The 20,970-nt window shown below is 36.2% G+C and overlaps 2 protein-coding genes across 2 annotated transcripts in view; one reads left to right on the top strand and one right to left on the bottom strand.

Moving 5' to 3' along the window:
* The first annotated feature begins 620 nt into the window (after nucleotides 1-620).
* LOC149905668 (cubilin homolog) lies at nucleotides 621-12,006 on the top strand. Its single transcript, XM_090105745.1, has one exon. It carries the CDS (start codon nucleotides 621-623, stop codon nucleotides 11,838-11,840), a length of 11,220 nt encoding a protein of 3,739 aa, XP_089961871.1. The 3' UTR covers nucleotides 11,841-12,006.
* Nucleotides 12,007-15,586: 3,580 nt separating this feature from the next.
* The window catches only part of DCX-EMAP (Doublecortin-domain-containing echinoderm-microtubule-associated protein), a 32,421-nt gene continuing 27,037 nt past the window's right edge, over nucleotides 15,587-20,970 (bottom strand). The window contains exons 11-19 of the mRNA XM_090105577.1: nucleotides 20,775-20,906; nucleotides 20,424-20,552; nucleotides 19,988-20,116; nucleotides 19,403-19,531; nucleotides 17,516-17,678; nucleotides 16,544-16,726; nucleotides 16,254-16,349; nucleotides 16,060-16,174; nucleotides 15,587-15,859 (exon numbers count right to left, since the gene is read on the bottom strand). Of these exons, the coding sequence (XP_089961703.1) occupies nucleotides 15,706-15,859; nucleotides 16,060-16,174; nucleotides 16,254-16,349; nucleotides 16,544-16,726; nucleotides 17,516-17,678; nucleotides 19,403-19,531; nucleotides 19,988-20,116; nucleotides 20,424-20,552; nucleotides 20,775-20,906 (1,230 nt within the window). The 3' untranslated portion in view covers nucleotides 15,587-15,705. The remainder of the gene's footprint in view (nucleotides 15,860-16,059; nucleotides 16,175-16,253; nucleotides 16,350-16,543; nucleotides 16,727-17,515; nucleotides 17,679-19,402; nucleotides 19,532-19,987; nucleotides 20,117-20,423; nucleotides 20,553-20,774; nucleotides 20,907-20,970) is intronic.

Here is a 20,970-nt window from a genome sequence, read left to right on the forward strand (position 1 = left end):
GAATCTAATTTCAAAGTTAATAAGTGGTGTGCAGTATTGCAATGTGAATCTACATAAAAATAATACCCAAAAAAGTGTTAGTAATTGTTTAAAGTGAGAAAATAATATGAAATGATTGTATAAATTTGACGCAGAGAAACCCGAACCACATATTCGTGAATTCGCAATTATATTTCTGTTCTGAGTCGATAAAGTTTACGTAGACGTGACGTCACATGTGTTTCAGTCAAAATGGCCGACTGCAGAATTTCAATATTTTATTTTATTGATAATCTCATTAATCTTAATGTTTTTAATATTTCTAAGTCACTATTTTTAATTTATATATTATACATTTTCCCTTAAAGACACTAATTCGAACATTTATGGATACTGTCGTCATGCCTATTCTAGTTACTGTAGTAATCCGATTTTCACGAAAACAGTATGTTATTCAATCATCCTGCTTGATATTTTGACGACTATTATGATTGTTATCTTAGCCACATGGCCCATATTATCACTTCACGTTGGGCGTTGGAACGCCCCCTTATTACTTTAGAGAATGTTATATTTCAATATTATTAATGTTTTACAGAATTTAGTTCAAATTGACTCTTTCATCGTTGTGGTCGTGGACAATGACTAATTTAGTCATATATTTTACAATACTTCTATTATATTCTGTGCATATAAATTGTGAAGCGTATCAAGACAGGCCTAAAATTAAAACTACTGATGGAGATCTCATTTTGGAATCAGCTTACGATAAAAACATTTACATTAAACCGAACGGTCCTCGATCTGGTATATTTATTGGAAACACCAATATCTTAGACTTGAATATCACTAATAAAAATGGACTATCGCCTTCGATACCGCCTTCGGATTACAACAACGATCGAAATGATGTAAGTGAAATATTGAGAAGAATTGAACGTCTAGAAAGCGTAAGTTTGACTGTGCCAAATACTGTTCTTGTAAATTTTACACATTTGAATAGGAGAATAAATACTCTAGCTAATAGAGTACGCACGCTGCAGTCAACTGTAAATAATATGAGAAGATCAGATGAATGTCAATCGCACCCTTGCGAAAATGGAGGAACATGTTTGAATCTAGCCAGTGGATATTATTGTTTATGTCCGAAAAATTGGAAAGGAGAAAATTGTGACGAAGACGTGAACGAGTGTAAAATGTACGAAGGCACTGACTTGGGGTGTCAAAACGGCGCAACATGCATCAACAGGCCTGGATCTTATGAATGTATTTGTAAGTCTGGCTGGTATGGAATCCACTGCACGCGAAAAGAAAGAAACTGTTCCGGAAATGATTTCGAAATGTGCGGACATGGAACATGTTTACAAGTAAATACAGGAGTTGGAATAAAGTGTATGTGTGACCAAGGATGGACTACAAATGAGACAAGTATTTCATGTCTCACGGACGTAAATGAGTGTGATTCGAAGCAAGGGCCACGATGCTCTATTAATCCTCCAGTTGAGTGCATCAACCTCCCCGGGTCATTTGTATGCGGACATTGCCCTCCGGGCTACGAAGGAGATGGATTCATTTGCCGGGACATTGATGAATGTATAACACAGCCAAACGGTGGATGCAGCTTGAGCCCGAAGGTATCGTGCTACAACACCCTCGGCTCAAGAGTCTGCGGGTCCTGTCCACCAGGATATCAAGGAGACGGTGTGATTTGTACCTGGAGAGGTTCATGTAATATCAATCGAGGTGGTTGTCACCCTTCCGCCTTCTGTATTGATGGTCCTGGATTCGGAGTACAAGCGGTGCAATGCGTTTGTCCTAGAGGTATGTCTGGCGATGGCATCGGGATACATGGATGTTATATTGTTCCGACGAATAATAATACTGGTTGTGAAACTAATCCGTGCGGCTTACACGGTCAGTGCCATCCACTTCACGTGGGCTACACCTGCATTTGCTCTCCAGGCTATAGTGGTGCTAATTGTGATCGACAAGGTGACTATTGTTCGAGTAATCCGTGTTTAAACGGCGGGACATGCAGACCGGACGGGAGAGCCACGAGAGGCTATCGTTGTGAATGTTTAGCACAGTTTACAGGGGACACATGTGAATTCAGATCTGAGCCTTGCGGGGGAGTGTTGGATGCTGAAGAAGGTAGTATAATATATCCTCTTACTAATACAACGTACAGGCATAATACACGCTGTGCGTGGGTTATACATACTTCGCCAGATAAAGTTATTAATGTTACTTTTAGTAAATTTAATTTAGAGCATAATGCAGAATGCCATTACGATTTCGTTCAAATTCACGATGGTAGAAGTTCTGCTAGTCAATTAATAGGTAGATTCTGTGGGAGCGATTTTCCAAAAGGCGGTAATATTATATCGAGTCACAACAATTTGTACTTTTGGTTCCGATCTGATCAAACTATAGCAGGGGAAGGTTTTGCTTTACACTGGACAAGCATAAGACCTCAATGTGGGGGCTACGTAAACGCGACTATCCATGGGCACATAAGTTCTCCAGGCTCACCTGGAAAATATCCTCCGAATCGAGATTGTTATTGGCGGCTAGTTACAAAATTGGGTAAAAGGATTCAATTGCATTTCTTTGAATTGGACTTAGAATCACATGCAAACTGTAGTTATGATTATCTAGCAATTTACGATGGATTACACGAAAAAGACGCGTTGATTAATAAATTTTGTAATTCATCGCAACCCGCACCTCTCCAGTCAATCGGTTCGGAAATGCTCATTCATTTTCATTCCGATGCCTATGGGAGCGGTAAAGGATTCCAAATTACATATGCTCCAATTGAAGGGGTTCCAGGTTGCGGTGGATATTTTACATCAGAGAGAGGTGAAATCTTTCCTCCATTATACGACAATAAGTACCAAGATAATTTATTATGCGATTATAAAATACAAACAAGGGGCGACACAAAAATTCGGATAACACTGAAGTCTTTTAATTTAGAGCGATCGTTTAGATGTACGTACGATTACCTTGCAATATACGATGGCCAATCATCAGATTCTCGCCTCGTTGGAAAATTCTGTGGAACTACGGTTCCCAACACGTTCACGTCGACATCAAATTCTTTATTTATTCAGTTCAAATCGGATCAAAGCGTATCATCACAGGGATTCAAAATATCGTATGAATCTATTTGTCACAAAACAATTACAGGCGACAGTGGTACATTAAAATCTCCAGGTTATCCATTTGGATACCCAAAAAATACTGATTGCGAATATGTTATCGAAACCTCTCCTGGAAAAGTAATACAATTGACATTTCAAGATTTCGATATCGAGGATAATGTATACTTTAATTGCCAGTACGATTATGTAGAAATTCGAGATGGGCCTATCATCAATTCAACTTTGTTAGGTAAGTATTGCGGAGGATCACAAAGAATACCACCAACAAAGACGTCCACGTATAATTATCTGTATATTGGGTTCCATTCAGACGCTAGTGTCACTGGTTCTGGATTTTATGCAAATTATACAAGTTTAAATACAGCATGTGGAGGGATATTTAGAAATACATCTGGTCTGATAAATTATCCGGATACTGATTCATCACAGGGTAACGGTGAAAGGTTATACAGTAATGATCAGTCCTGTTCTTGGCTATTAATTGCACCCGAAGAAATGATTATAAAAATAACATGGAACAGATTTGACATAGAAAAACAGAGTTTATGTGAATTCGACTATGTTGAACTTGTAGAAATTGAGACAGATAATAAAAACAACACTTTAGGAAAATATTGTGGCGCTACTGCTCCGCCTGCTCTGACAACGTCTACAAATCAACTTTTGATAAAATTTGTATCTGATAATAGCATAAAAGGTTCAGGATTCTCTATGTCATATGCATTTCTGGATGAAAGTTCGCAATGTGGTGGATTGTATGTCAAAACTCATGGATATATATACTCTCCAGGTTGGCCAAATAGCTACCCAGCTAATCGTGATTGTACTTGGACAATTTCAGTGCCCGAAGGTCAACAGATATCTCTTAACATAACTGACTTTGATTTAGAAATACCTATAAGAGGAAAGTGTGATTTAGGTGACTATTTGGAAATAAGGGATGGTGGGAATCAGAATGCACCACTAATTGGAAAATATTGTGGCAAGTTTAAATCGAAACAGATTATCTCGACTTCTCATAAATTGCATTTGCGATTTTATTCTGATTTTTATATATCCGGGAGTGGATTTAAAATCGAATGGGATGGAACCATAAGAGGGTGTGGGGGATTATTAACTGGCATCAGCGGATCTATAGCTTCTCCAAATTACCCCGAAGATTACTATGACAATGCGGAATGTTTTTATAAAATAGTTACAAACAGCGGCTCAAGAATTCGAATCAAATTTGTAGATTTAGATTTGGAAACAACTACACATTGCAAAGATGATCATGTGGAAATATTTGATGGTCGCGATGTATATTCTCCTAGTCTGGGCAAGTATTGTTCGATGACTGCGAATTTGACTGATGTAGAGACGTCAAGTAATTATGCATTCATTAAATTTAGATCAGATATTTTGATCGGTGGAAAAGGTTTCTTATTTAATTATGAAACTATCTGTCACACTAATATAAGCGGTAGTTTTGGTGTTATAGAAAGTCCTGGTTTTCCTGGTAATTATCCTACGAACATAGACTGTTTATGGTCGATAACGGTTGGCAAAGGTAACAAAATCAACATTACTTTTAGTCACTTTAGTATTAAACCTATACAACTCCCTTTCTATTACAATAGGAGAGGAAGCAGATATCCATATTTTTCTTATATAAGAAGAGGAGGATATACAAATCCATGTGAATTTGATTATTTACAATTCAAGCAAGCAAACGAAGACAATTTCTCTCAAAAGTATTGCGGATCGATTTTACCATCGCCAATACAATCAAAAAGTAACTCTATTGACATAAAATTTGTAAGTGGACTTTATAATTCTGATAGGGGGTTTCGGCTTGAATGGGTTAAAGATGGATGTGGTACCACTATTCGTAAACAATTTGGGGTATTAACACTTGCAAACAATCTAAGGTATCTTGGCACTGAAATAGAATGTGAATGGACCATTGTCACTCCTCCAGGAACAAATGTTTATTTGAGACTCACAGATGTGTTATTAGAAGAAACCAAAAATTGCACAATAGATGCAATTGAGATCTATAACGGACCGAATGTTGCTTCTCCTCTGTTAGCTAGAGTATGTAATCGTGATATTCATACTTTACAAGCTGCTGGTAGTAATGTAATGTTATTGAAATTTATCAAAAAATCTACACTGAAGGATGTTTATTTTGCGGGTAATTTTCAGTCACTTACATCTGGATGTGGTGGCCGCCTTATAACTCAGTCCGGTCAGATTCATTCAAAGAATTATCCAAAAAATTATGATGATAACATGGATTGTTTGTGGTATATATCTGTACCGAAAAATCATAGAATTGAACTTAATATATTAGATCTAGACCTTTATACAGATAACAACAATGACGAAGAAGATTGTAGCGACAATATTAAGATATACGAAGGTACTGATTTACTGCATTCTAATTACTCTTATCTCATTTGTCCAACATCTAATTTGTCGCAAATTATAACTAATTCTCCCAACATAATTGTTCAATTTGTTACTGACAACTATGGCACAGCAAAAGGGTTCAAAGCTAATTTCTCAGCGACATGTGGTGCCGTTTTAGAAGTCCAAAACGATGGCATAATCACTAACGATAAATATATTAGCTATCATAATCATAACTGTACTTGGGTTATAAAGTCCCCAAAGTTTGATCAAAAGATTAAACTTACATTGGAACATATTTCACTACCTCGCGATATGGATATTGTAACCAACAAAGAGTGCCCATCTTCTTTTCTTAAAATATTTGATGGTGACGATGTAAATGCTCCACTGATCGGAGAATATTGTGGCCGAAAGGTACCTCCTATGATCGTTAGTCACGGTAGTGCACTCACTGTTGTACATGGCACATATATCGATACTCTAAGTGGATATTTTTCTGCACATTACTCTTCTCTTTCGACCGCCTGTGGGGGAACTCTATCGTCTGAAGAAGGTTCTATAGCTTCACCAAATTATCCACTATCTTATCCGCACGCAATGGACTGTGAATGGGTTATTAATACATCTCCGGGCAACTCTATGTATTTGAATTTTGAAAAATTTGACCTTGCGTATTCCGACCGCTGTAACGAGGACTATTTAGAAATGCGGGAAACCGACGGTGCTGGAACTTTGTTAGGGGTGTATTGTGGAAATGAAATACCGGCAAATACGACGAAAGGTACAAGGATTTATTTAAAGTTCCACAGTGACAATAAAGAAGCTGGAAATGGATTTCTAATACATTACGGAATTTCACATAACAATGAAATAACTGGTTTAGATGATGGTGAAATTTCATCTCCACTTTATCCCTTTGCATATGAAGAAATTGGTGAATTTTCATGGCGCATTATAGGGAGTGGCTCGAGAAGTATCACTATTAGAATCGATGAGATTGTTATTAAAAAGCGACGAGAATCCTGCGACAGTATGCTCATTATATATGATGGATACGATGAAGACGCAAATGTTCTCGACGTGCTGTGTGGGTTTTTGAAAAATGAAGTTAAAGTGTTACAATCATCTTCTTCGATTGTGTTCATCAAGTTTGTAATAACAGAACGACATATGAGTCCTACTTTTCACCTGAAATGGTCGCAAGCGGACGATTATAACGAAAATAGGCTTAAAAAGAATTGTGGTTATAATCAAACACAAATAGTCTCCAATGCACGTAGCGTTTCATTTCATTCACCAAATTATCCAGAGGAATACGACAATAATATGCTTTGTGAGTGGGTTTTCGAAGCTAAACCAAGTTATCATTTGAGCCTTACTTTTGATCAATTTGAGTTGGAAGAAACTAGTGACTGTTATGCCGACTATATCTCAATTTATACGCGCAATAACAATGAGGCGTGGATACCGCTAAAACAAAAAGTTTGCTTAAAGGAGGATTTAACTAAGGCTATGGAGACGTCAAAATTTTTAAAAGTTATATTTGAATCTGACTCAACAACAGCTCGCAAAGGTTTTACAGCGACGGTGCGAACTCAGTGTGGTGGAATTCTTAATAGCGAGTCTGGCGTCATTGAATTAGCCTGGGAGGATAGGGGAGGCATGTTTGAGATGAACAAAAGATGTAATTGGACTATAAAAGTGCGACCGGGGCGTATTATTAAACTAAGCTTTGAACATTTTAACATCACAAATGAAAACGAGTGCACGAGATATGTAATGATACGGAATGGAGAAAGTATAGAGTCTCCAATATTAGGAGTCGGAAAATACTGCGGATATCCACACGAAACTTTGAACGCTTTAATATCGACAAGTAACGCTGTGCACGTAAGTTATTTTAGTAACAATCGCGTACTTTCGACCCGTAAATTTATGACTTTCAAATTGAGATATGAGGAATTAAATATCGAATGTGGCTTAACTTCGTCTTTGGATAGCGGCCATAAATGGGAAGTAATAAGCTCACCGAATTATCCGTCTATACCTATGCCCTTTTCGGAATGTGTTTGGATATTTACAGCGCCACCAGGTGAAATATTGAGAGTTGACTTTATGGAGAGATTTGATGTTGATGGCAAAGGAGACTGCAAATTTGAGTCTATTGAAATACGTGATGGCACATCGGAATTTTCTCCGAGCAAAGGCTTGTTTTGTGGCGAGAAGCCTGGTACAATTAAGACTGATAGTAATGCTCTATACATAAAGTATAAGACCCGATTAGCGGAACCTAGGAATGGTTTTAAAGCTAACATATCGATTGATATTTGTGGCGGCACAATAGTAGCTGAGACTGGAGAGTTGGTATCACCAGGGTACCCACACATGTTGACGTTACCAAGTGGAACATTTTGTCAATGGCATATAATTTCTCCGACCAGACATGTAATAAAAATTAATTTAAATGATTTTAATCTTCCTTCGTCTGAAGAATCTTGTCAAACAAACTTGACAATTGAAGAAATAATGCCCGCTAATAAAACAAGCGTCGTATTAAAACAGTTATGTAGTGATGAAATAGCCTATGGCGTAATTGAGACATTAACTAATGAAGCTGTCGTTAAACTTTACATAGGAAAACCTGGACCTTGGAATCAAGTTTCTGAATATAGAGGATTTAAATTATCATTTAATTCAACGAGGCCAACGTGTGGTGGTGTAATTAAAGAATCCGAAGGATTTATAACAACACCAGGTTATCCACGTGAAACGAAATTACGTTATTGCCAATGGATTATTATTGTTCCAAACGAGGCGCGTAGAGTAAGATTTGAAATCATGGATCACAATGAAAATGATAGAATAGGAGTATATAACGACGTTAGTTTTGAGTCGCCTATTAATGTTGTTGAAAATAGAACTAATTCAATTATATATGAATCAACAGGAAACACACTCGGTGTCTATTTACTTGTTAAAACTTATTTAAAACAGAATCGTCCACATCGTATGAAAGCAAAATTTAGTTCAAATGAACCCACCCTTTGTGGCGGCCCTCTTGAAGGAAATAGCGGAGAAATATCGGCTCCAGATATTCAAAGTTCATATGTATGTAAATGGACGTACAATATTAAAACAGACGATTATCTTAATTCATCAGAATATAATACTTTATTTTTATCGGTAGATAGTAGTACAATAAATTCTAAATGTCGCTATGGTTTTTCAAGATTGATGATAAATGCCCCGATAACAAATGAAGGAAGAAATTTGATGTTTTCCTTGTGTGGTAACAATACACAAAGCTTTTATAGTATTCCATTGACATCAATGACCCTTAAAGCTATACAATTAGCTCAAAAACCTCTTATATTTAACATTAAATGGAAATTGCAACCATGCGGTGGAGTTGTATATGCTGCTCAAGAAACAAAAAATGTGACCCTTCCTACATCATATAACGGCACATTAGATTGTGGGTGGGTTATTGTCGCACCGAGTGGAACTAAAACAGAGACTACTGTCGAAGGGAAGTTTAACTTGGATTGTTCGGATGAGTTCATAAAAATCAGTCAAGGTCTGACGGAGTCCCAATCGATATTAAATTACTGCAAAACGAATATGCCTCAAAGTTCGTTCATTTCCACTTATAAGTATACGTATATTCAATATCATTCTAAAGGACCGACATCGAATATTAAGCTAATAACAAAAACTGTAAGTGATAAATGTGGAGGGTATTTGACTAAGTACGATCGTATATTTACCTCTCCACATTATCCTAAAAATTATCAGGAAAATGAAGAGTGTGTGTGGGACATTAGTGCCGAAATAGGCTATAGAGTATCGTTATCGTTTATAAACCGTTTTGTAGTAGAAGATACAGCTAATTGCACGAAAGATGTTGTAATTATTTACGATTGGAAAAATGAAACGTATAGTGAAATTGCAAGATTATGTGGGCGTACAATTCCACCAGTATATAATTCATCTTTAAATAGAATGAAAGTTATTTTCCGTTCAGATGCAAACGTAAATCTTGATGGATTCTCCGCTCAGTGGTCTCCAATTTGCGGTGGAACGTTTGAAGCGACAGAAAAAGAACAAGTTCTGTATAGTCCGGGCTATACCGATGAATATAGACCATCTTTAGATTGTACTTATAAGATAGTCTCTTCGAACAGAAAATTATGGGTGAAGTTTGTAGATTTCGACCTTGAAGGGACATATCCTGATTGTCGTTTCGATAATGTGACTATACGTGCACAGAGCGATTATAATTATTTATTTGAGACTTATTGTGGAAGGAATATGCCACCCCTCTTAGAAAGTTTTGACGAAGTTACCATACATTTTCAAACCGATAGAATAGGACAAAGAAAAGGGTTTAAACTTATATACTCAATTTATACCTGTGGAGGAAAAATAACTAAACCTTCAACAATAAAATCTGGTCTATTAGACACTTATTATGATCTTATGAATTGTACTTGGTTGATTGAGGCTCCTACTAATAAGGTAGTAGTAGTTAAATTCTTTTATATTGATTTAGAGAGTCATGAAAATTGCCTTAATGATTATATTTCAGTGTATGATGGTCCTAAAATAGACACTGATAAGCAGCTTGCATTGCTATGTGGTCATATCAATTCAAGTACTGTAATACAGAGCAAAAATAGGAATGCGGTTGTTCAATTTATATCAGATGCCTACCTCAGTTATAAAGGCTTCCAGGCCCAGATTATTTTTAGTTATTCTGAAGCTGTCGGCTGTGGAGGATCTGTAAATCTACTACCTAATTCTCAATATACATTGAAATCCCCGTTAATAGGAAGAGCAGTGGTGTATGAAAACTTTTTAGACTGTCACTGGTCAATACGAGCACCGAAAGATTACGTAGTAAAAGTCAGGTTTTCTTCTTTCCACGTATCACCGTGTGCCGAAGTTAATCAAACCGCTATCGGAATAAGTAAATGTGACTGTGATTTCGTTGAAATAAAAGATGGTATTAATCCTGATAGTTTGGTTATTGGAACATTTTGCGGCCATACTCTTCCGCCTGAAATAATATCGTCTAGCAATTTGATGGGGATTAGATTATCAACTGATGGAGAGATTGTCAGTTCTGGGTTTGAATTACTTCTAAGCGCTCAGCGTTCTACTTGTGGTGAATCATCTTTAAATGTTAATTACAATATTCAATCGATCCGTTCTCCTGGTTTTGAGACAGGAGTAATACCAAGAGGACTTCATTGTACATATGTCTTACATGGTCCCGAAACTTATGCAACCGTACATTTAAGAATTAATCATCTTGACTTGCAACCAGGAAACGGTAACAAATGTGACAATGATAGACTTATAATCAGAAGTATTACTGAAATACATAATATGTCGTTAGGTTCAAATTATGTTTTAAATAAATACGCAGACAATTTCTTTAGTCATGCATACTTTTATGATTCGACTTTAAGTTTTCCAGAGCAATTTGTTTTGTGTGGAGTCAATTCATCATTAGATTTTTACGTAAATGGCGGCGTTAGTATAAATTTAATTACGTCTCCTGAATCTATATCAAAACATAAAGGCGTAGATATTCAAGTTTCGCAGGTAGGTTATTGTGGCAGAAATTATACAGAATCATATGGTAGAATTCAAACAGTATACCGTGACAACATCGACCCCCATAATATTAATGATTGTTTTACACTTATTACCGCTCCAGAAAATTATACAATATCAATCTATATCATAACAATATTTCCAGATTATTTTAACTCTCAAGCATTCTTGGCTATTTTTGATGGTAAAACGACAACATCACCACTTTTAATTAGAGTTCAAGGTGATTATGAATCTCGTTCCGTGTTTTCAACAGGTAGATATGTCTTAATGCATAACCATGTGATAAATAGTAACGAACAGATTATTTATGATTTAAATTATGTTATTACAAATAAGGGTCGAGGTTGTGGTGGGAAGATAGTGAATGAATTAGGAAGATTTACTAGTCCAATGTATCCAGAGATATATAGGAAGAGAACTTCTTGTGAATGGGAAATAGAAACGCCTCCTAACACACGTCTATTATTGCATTTCGCAGAATTTGACCTAGGGGTTGCTTGTGACCAAAATTATTTGAGTGTAGTTGATAGAAATGGAAACGTAGTATCCACATTTTGTGATGAAACTCCTGCAGACTACACAAGCCCAGATAATTACGTTAAGGTAATATTCACTACTACAATGAATAACGGTGGGACTGGTTGGGTGGCGGATTTCATAGGTATTGTTTAATAAGGAGTTGTATAATTTTTAGAATAAGTTAATTATGTATTTAATCAAAGGCACGTCATTTCGTAATCCATTATTATAAATTGTCTTACTATTTTCTCAATAGAATAAAATAAATGTGATTTCATGTAAAAATTGTGTAATATGATCGTGAGTTATAAATTTTGAATAAATTATCTAACTAAAGCACTATTTGTTTTTTTTAATGTCCTTTTAATGTATTTATGACACAAAAATATCATTTGGAGTCAACTATCTTAATAGACCCTTTCATTCTTTGGTATAAATCAGTGTCATAAAGTTGTGTGTTGTAGCAATAATCTCTAAATAACGGACTTAACCCCCCCCCCCCCTCCTACAAATTTTAGGCTTCGACAGTACGTGTGTATAGGTAACTTAACTATTTTACAAGTTATTAAATAAAACTACAATGTTACTTTATATGAACTTTATTTGCAATAAAAAACATTCTTATAACAAACTTTTGAAGAACAATATTTATCATTTAATAACCGTTAACATTATATATATTTTCAATAATATATACTCTTGGATTGTCATGCATGGCTTAATGTAAAGTACACAATTATGTATGTTTAAAGGTTGTAGATTGCCCAGGATTCTTTATAATAATTATTATTTATTATAAAATGGAAATGTGTTTTTAAATCCCATTTCATTCCTTGCCTTGAATTAAGAAACAGATATATAATTCCGTTACTATATAAGATGAAACCAAGAAAAATTGTCATAACACAGTTTTCTTAGCACTGCAACTTCATAGAATTACAAAGACTTTGTAACAGCTTTGACATAGTCCTATAAAAACAAAATATAGTTTATTTTTACAATATTGTATTTCATTAGTTTTACCAACAGTATTTCCTTTTTTTCCACAACAATTAACGAATCTATGGGGTTAAAATAATATAGCATATTGTAGCAAACAAAGGGAGAACCGTCATTTTTAAGAAACGTTGAGTAAAAATAGATATACCGATAGTTTTCTCACATTATAAAATAATTATATTGAAAGAAATATCTAATGCTGTCCAGTTTTAAGAAATAGTGTTATTAGAAATAAATCAAATTATATGCTCTTTTACTTACTTCAATAATAATTTAATACTACCTTTTGTGAAATTATGCCATATTAAAATTTAGTTCAGTGACAAGATTTTTTTGTAGTTACTAACAATAACTCTTTACTCTAATGACTAGTTACTATTAATACTAAAATAAAAAAAAATGTTAATAATTAATTAATTTATAATAATTTCGGATTTGGAACATTTGCTCAGTGCTTCGACTTCGATGAAATGAATTTAACGTACATAGATATATTATAACGCGAATAGCTGATATGAGTCTTCTTAGAGTCTTCTTTTGTTTTCTTTGTTAAAATGTCTCCTAAATAATTGAAAAAAGTAAACTACTTTTATTCCAAATATTATTAGGACGAAAAGTAAGCTGCAAATTGAGAAGACCAATTCGTTTTGGGAATATCCGTAATGAGTCCTCAGTAGAAATAGCTGTAATGGTCCATTTAATAAATACACAATGATAATATAATATTATTGCACATATCTTAATATATATAAATCTCGTGTCACAATGTTTGTCCTCAATGGACTCCTAAACCACTTAACCGATTATAATAAAATTCGCACACCATGTGCAGTTCGATCCAACTTGAGAGATAGGATAGTTTAAACATGTAGGTACCACGGGCGAAGCCGGGGCGGACCGCTAGTAATTTTATATATATGTATCTAGTACTGTAAAGTGTAATTATATCACTAAAGTGATCGTATAAAGTGTTTGAGGTGAAAAACTGTTTTCAAAACAATGTATATCTAATGTGGACCTGCCACTTTCAAGTAACGTTTTTACACATTTTGCAGTTTGCAACAAGCATGTCTACTCTACGTCCTCTTTGTGCAGATTATAAATGCAATTAAGCTTTTCCCTATATCTAGTTTAAAAATTTATTACAATTTTAATTTTATGTAAAAATGGATGCTATGTATGCACCCATCTATAATATTTTATTAAAATACCAAAAGCTTACGCTTCGAAAGATATATTTTTTTATGGACTTGCCATTTTACAATTTACAGAAACAATGTTCTAATAACATCTCTTTCCTTGTAGAATTTGAAGAAGTCATGTGTAGGTACACGAATTAACAATGGCAGTGTAAACGTGTTGATTTTGATAATCAAATTTAGTAATAATAATAATATCTTTAAACTAAAATATACCTATATACGAAGAAATTTTAGTTATGGTATTTTTTAGGGACATTATTATTCGTTTATTTCTTGTTTATCATGTTTTATTTGTATCAATGAATCCAAGATCTACTATAGTAAATACTTAGTACCTACCTAGTGAAATTATTTAATTTCGATCTAAAAATTTTGTGTTTGACTTTTTTGTAAGATTTAAGACAAGTCATATATAGTTTAGTCATATACATAGTTAAATGAACTTTAAATTAATCGCATTTATTATGAGCCTTTTGCAATTGCAATTGAGACGATTCGTATGGAAACTTTTATGATTGCTTAGTTTTACGCTCAATCTTTCACATAGATAATGTAAGTAAAATTTATGTTAAACAGTAAACAATTGTACACTTGTTTTACATACACAGTTTTTTAATCAACAATATTTCAATTGTAAAGGTAGGAAAATCTCATTCCTTTCTTGTCTTCCTCAGTCACAAAGACAGATCGCAATTCTTAAGATATACATTTTAAAAACTCCTCAATTGGGACATATTATACGCGATAACTCACCATTACCCTAACCCTCTTCGCAGAAAATATCGTAACACCGACATATTTTATAAGTGAATATTTGTATAGCAATTTCTGAATCGTACGACTGCTTCTAGTATTATCTAGAACACCTAAAGTAGAGTCATGGTTACAAACACGTAATCAATTCGTCAATAGATCTCACTAAGTATAGAAAATGGAATATTATTTATTACGGATCGAAAATCCATAAGATCGTATATGTATAAGGCGGTTCCACACAGAGCCAGTAGCCTTGCGAAACAATTACCGCACGAAGCAGCTCGATCTATATGAACCTGCCTATTGACAGTCAATATAATAAATGAATACGCAACGAAAAGAAACAACATCGTGACGATTTTTTAGTCGAATACTAGGAAATCGAATGCACAACGAAATAAGACGTAGTTAACAATGTCTTCTCAGGATCTTTACTTTAGTGTAAAGGTACACTATAACAACAAGTCACTGTACGGCATGACAAATGAAAGTCAGAGCCAAAGCCAGAATTTGTCAGTCGGATAGACAACCATCGAATGCACAACGAATTGAGAATCAACATTTCTAGACGATAATGCGGAAAACCATGCGAAGAAGACCATACCGGGATTCGATTGCCGATATGGTCTTTAATCTAATTCATTTATATCTAGTATGCAGGCGAGGTTCGTGATTTCATCAATATGTCGCATTAGAACGTTCGAACGTGCCGGTATCATTAATCTAGTTCAATGTGTCTCCAATCCAGGGAATTCATATCTCAATGACGTTTGACAGTTCAATGCATTTCATCCAATCAGTCATCCATCCGTTCACGATCTTCAATTTTATCACCCATATTATATAGCATAGAATCTACGTTATCACGGTCTTCAATTCCTCTTAGCATTTAGTCGAAGTTCACCGATAAATGGAATCTAGTTCAATCCAGTTCAACGCGGTCTTCAATCCAGTTCCTCCATATTCATCACACGGTAGGACGGTGCGGGTGCGTGCGGGGAGGTGGGAGTGGGGGGAGTGGGGGGGTCGAGTATAACAGCGGGCACCCGCGCGCCCCGCCGCTAGTCGTCCGCCAGCTCCCACAGCATGAGGGCCGCGTCGCTGCCCCCGGAGGAGACTATGCAGCGGTCGTTGAAGAGGAACCGCGCGGAGTATACGGACCCAGTGTATACTTTTACCTCGTTGTACTCCGCTTTCGGACTGGCGCAGGGGTACCTGTAACAATGTTAATTTTTCTTAAACATACGAATTGAAGGGGTGTGAAATGTATGTGAAATTAATGTACCTGGTGTGAAATGTATTAATAAAAGAATTGTATTTTTGGCAAAATTATATAAGAGAAGGTATCATCTTTGGGACATTCCCAAAGAGTCCAATTTAGAGATGTTCTTGATATGCAATAAAATAAAATTTACCTGAATAATCGAAGATAACCATCAGAATCTCCACTTATAAGAAGATCATGTGCAGCAGAACGGCTTGAGGTAGTTATTAATGACGTCATTGGATAGAATCGGTTGTTCCACATTCCTGTAAAAGTTGAAATAAAAATAACATGTATTTTGTACTACCAAAACAACAAAATTGTATATTCAAAGCTTAAATTTACCTGATACAAGGAAGCCGATGGTCGAATTGTATGTAGACCACTTGACATCTTTCATTGCCATTGGACTTTTTTCTGGTGATAAGGCTTTAATATCCCCTAAAAAGACGAAAAAATTGTTATAAGTTATGTTTTTAATTACGTCATTTGTGTCATCTGAAATTTTCAGGAAAACTATTGATCCTTCAAAGTTACATGAACCTTAAATAACATGGGATATTAACATTTTTTTACATTAAATAACAAAAAAGTGAAGGAGATTTTTTTTATTATCATCAAATGTGGGTACTTACAAAATGCTAGGTCATAGTCAGCAGTGACCGTTTGCAAGTAGTTGCCATCCAGACTCCAGTCGAGTTGGACGAGCGGTTGCGCGCCGCGGATTTTATTCCACTTTTTGTATGAAAAGCCATCGCGGGACACTCGGAATAAGTAGATACTGCCGTTTTGTGAACCGATGGCTAGCACATCGCCGGCTAGAATAGACAGAATTGTTATTTAATATAATTTAAATAGAAAGCAGTAAAAGTACCTAATTTTAGTGGTGATATGTTTACTTTGTTAATATGTTGGATATGTTTTAGTACCTAACACCTCGTTCTTTTTGGTTATCATGTACCTACCTTCGCCTGTAGGTACTATATTATTGAATGTGTATCACGTTGTCTATCTGTTCTGCACGTTATAACACTGTATCAGCGTATACCCACCGGTGTTGTACTGCAAGCAGTTGAGCGGCGAGCCGCACACGCGCACGGTGCACACGGGCGCGCCCGCGTCCGCGTTGTGCACGACCAGGTGCCCCTCCGCGTTATACCCACCGGTGTTGTACTGCAAGCAGTTGAGCGGCGAGCCGCACACGCGCACGGTGCACACGGGCGCGCCCGCGTCCGCGTTGTGCACGACCAGGTGCCCCTCCGCGTTATACCCACCGGTGTTGTACTGCAAGCAGTTGAGCGGCGAGCCGCACACGCGCACGGTGCACACGGGCGCGCCCGCGTCCGCGTTGTGCACGACCAGGTGCCCCTCCGCGTTATACCCACCGGTGTTGTACTGCAAGCAGTTGAGCGGCGAGCCGCACACGCGCACGGTGCACACGGGCGCGCCCGCGTCCGCGTTGTGCACGACCAGGTGCCCCTCCGCGTTATACCCACCGGTGTTGTACTGCAAGCAGTTGAGCGGCGAGCCGCACACGCGCACGGTGCACACGGGCGCGCCCGCGTCCGCGTTGTGCACGACCAGGTGCCCCTCCGCGTTATACCCACCGGTGTTGTACTGCAAGCAGTTGAGCGGCGAGCCGCACACGCGCACGGTGCACACGGGCGCGCCCGCGTCCGCGTTGTGCACGACCAGGTGCCCCTCCGCGCTGCCCGCCGCTAGGGCCGCGCCGCTCGGGTGCCAGCTCAGCGACACGCATTCGTACCCAACCTGGACATAATATCGCTTATAATTACACATAATACAATACAAAAATGGTGTATATGACTCGATAAACATGTAACTTTCCAATGGTTAAAGAATTTCGTAAATCGGCCGAGTGGTTTATGTGTTGAATTGTCAAAAATAAAAACTGTTTCCTCTAGAACAACTTCTCGATCCGGCTCCGCCGGAAACAAAAAGCTCCGAAATAGAAAATATTATAGTCTATAACACTCAGTAATGTGGGATCTTTCAATTAGTGAAAAAACAATTCTTCCGAAGCAACTATGCCAACCGAATGCCTACATCTCGTGCAGAAACAATATTATAACACTATTATCTATGACTACGGCGTCGCATCAGCCGCTCGTCACGTGTTTGTCGTGCGGCGCTCGCCTCTACATGTCACCATGGAGTAAGTAGTACTACGTACATGTAATTTTTTTTACCCGACTACGGCAAAGCAAAAGGAGGGTTATGATTTTGACAGGCTATGTATGTATGTATGTATGTATGTATGTATATATGTATGTATGTATGTATATTCATCTGTTCCCTCGTAACTTCTAAACTACTTATCAGAATTCGACAAATGACATATCATTAGAAGCGTCTTAATTGTCCGCTGGTTATTGGCTATATGGGGTTTCACAAAATCTAATGTGGCGCCCTCTAGCGGACAAAACATACAGAGTAAAAAAATAAAGTTAAGATAAATATGCCGTGTTTGGTATCATTTGAAAGCTTTTTACTTGCACATTTTGAATATATATATATTAAAGCATTTGCTTGTGACTTTACCTCTATTCATGGGCTGATTGCATATAATTCACGTCTTTTCGTTCATAGCTTCTTTATTAGTTCATCAATTTAACTTTTGTTTTATACTTTTTCAGCGTCGTTTTTTGTCGTAGTTGGGTTTTAGTTGTTTTACTTTTTATCTTGTTGAAGTGAAAACTTCTTCAGCGGCGTTGGGTATAAAATCTTAAACTCGCGTCAGGACACGTGGCCTGATCGAAAAAGCGTAAGACGAATGTTTTTTTTTTTAGCCCTTATATTCCATGCGTAAGACGGATACCATTCCAAAATATCAAACATGCTGAACGTTAATAATCAAGTTTTCACTTCTGCCGGCACTCCCGGCAGAAGTGAAAACTTGATGTCCTATGTATTATTCTGAGTCTTCAGCTACATACATACAAAATTTCATCGTAATCGGTTTATAATATGTATTAGTAGAATTACATATTTTAAAAGAGATCAGTTAAGTAATAAATTAATTTACTTGAGAGGTAACAATGATACAATTTTTATGTTTAGTCCGAAACATAAACAATTCCAGATATTTTTACACACACATAAACAACCCTAGACCGCGACATAATATATAACTTATTATGAACCGTTCTCCCGTGAATTAAGGCCTATATTCCCTCAAAAAGAATTTGATAGGTTTGTAAATGAACACGTGCTCGACTGGAACGCGAAGCTTAATTAAATCATATTGTTTATCAGATTGAGTACATATTTCTTTGAAAACCATTGCGAAGAAAAGCTTCTGTAGCTAGCTACTAGTTATTATTCTGTGCTTACGCGTACAAGAAGAGAAAGCAAAAAAATAGATTTTTAATCAAAATCCATCCACCAACATATTATGGGAAACTGAGACAAAATAGATTAAGAGAATGCAGTTAAATACCAGTTAACACAATTGTGTGTAATTACATAATTACCTGTGTAGCAAACATAAGTTTATGTCCTTTCCACAAGGCGATATTCTTGTCATGTCCGGCTGTTGCGAACATTTCGTCATCAGGGTGGACCGCTACACCCATTAGAGATTTGTAATGTCCGAATACAACCTAAAATATTTCACATTAAATGCTAATATAATAAAGATAGCTAGTTTATTTTATTTAGGGCTGATTTTTCAATCCTTGGTTAAAACTTATTCGTCGAATAATGTATAAAACTACCATTTTAAAAACGTATTCTAATTGCCCGTACTTGACAGTTTACGTGACATTTTAATATTATCGTGTAATACTTTATTGGACGGATAAGTTTTATCCAAGCATTGAAAAATCGGCCCTTAGTCTACAACGTTTTGAAGAGACCAATTGTGTATCTAATGTTGCTTTAATATGAATGTCAACCAATACAATACAACCAACAACCAATACACATACAGTTTAATTTGGAAAAATATATAGGTAGCATAGGTACCATTTTTTTACCATATCATTTTTTAATGGAACAAATCTTTACAATTTGTATTTTTATTTACTATCATTTTTTTTTGTTTTAAATGTACTTACTTGGTTAAACCGCCTTTGCAAGGACCCCTCCATGATATTGTTCCTTGTTGTCCCCACATAGAGGTTGCCGTCATTTCTTCCCGGTCTTTGAGGGTAGATGGTACGAACACCTCCCGCTGAGTCGGGGAGCTAAAAACCAATAAATAATAATTTTGTTAAAATGATTTCAATTTAAAAAGACGTGTCAAAAGTGAAATTTCGTTAGAAAAATTCGAAGATACCATAATCGTCGCCACTCCATGTCGTGACGATATTACCATGACGCGACCTTTAAATTATTTTACTCTCACCTAAAGAAATTTCACTTCAAAAGAAACACGCAAACGATAAACAAAATTAACAACCATTAATAAAACATGAGCAATATTTAGTTATGAATTTATTTTTATTTTCGCAAAGAAAATTTAATAGACTAGATTCTAGAATATTGTTATACCTTTGTCTCTGTTATTCTCTTATAGTTTTGTAACGAATCCCATGCTGCAATCTTTCTGTCTCTTTCGCCCCCGGATATCAGAGTTCCTTCAGAAAGCATGACCAGTGAACTAATGCCTTTTATGTGAGCCTGAAACACAAGTTTAAACATTAAAAAAGGAGTTTTAATAAAAAGTTTTTTTTCCATTTCAGTTTTCATAGTTTGAATTTATAGACAAAACAATGATATTATATTCATTTGTGATCTAACTTTAACTGAAAGAGTCAAATACTAGGTGGACCATTCGTCATAAGTTCATTTAATATATTAAATTTTACAAAATATGAGACCATCATAAAAATATTTATTTACCTCAAATTCCATACGAACAAAATAAGCTCCATCGCTATCTACACTGTAAATAGTGATGAAGCCGTCGCTGTCAGCTGTGACCACGTCGCCATCTTGTTCGAATTGTAGTGCAGTCACGTGGGTTCGAGATGGCTGAAATTTTAAGCGATTTTATAATATTCACATTGATTAAAATTATTCTACTTCTTATTAAATC

This window comes from Colias eurytheme, chromosome 9, assembly GCF_061535395.1.
Source record: "Colias eurytheme isolate Ceu_HAF_F1 chromosome 9, ilColEury1 Martin Lab GWU primary, whole genome shotgun sequence".
NCBI lineage: Eukaryota > Metazoa > Arthropoda > Insecta > Lepidoptera > Pieridae > Colias > Colias eurytheme.

Coding starts and splice junctions, on each gene's coding strand:
- LOC149905668 (XM_090105745.1), top strand. CDS start 621: ATGACTAATTTAGTCATATATTTTACAATACTTCTATTATATTCTGTG.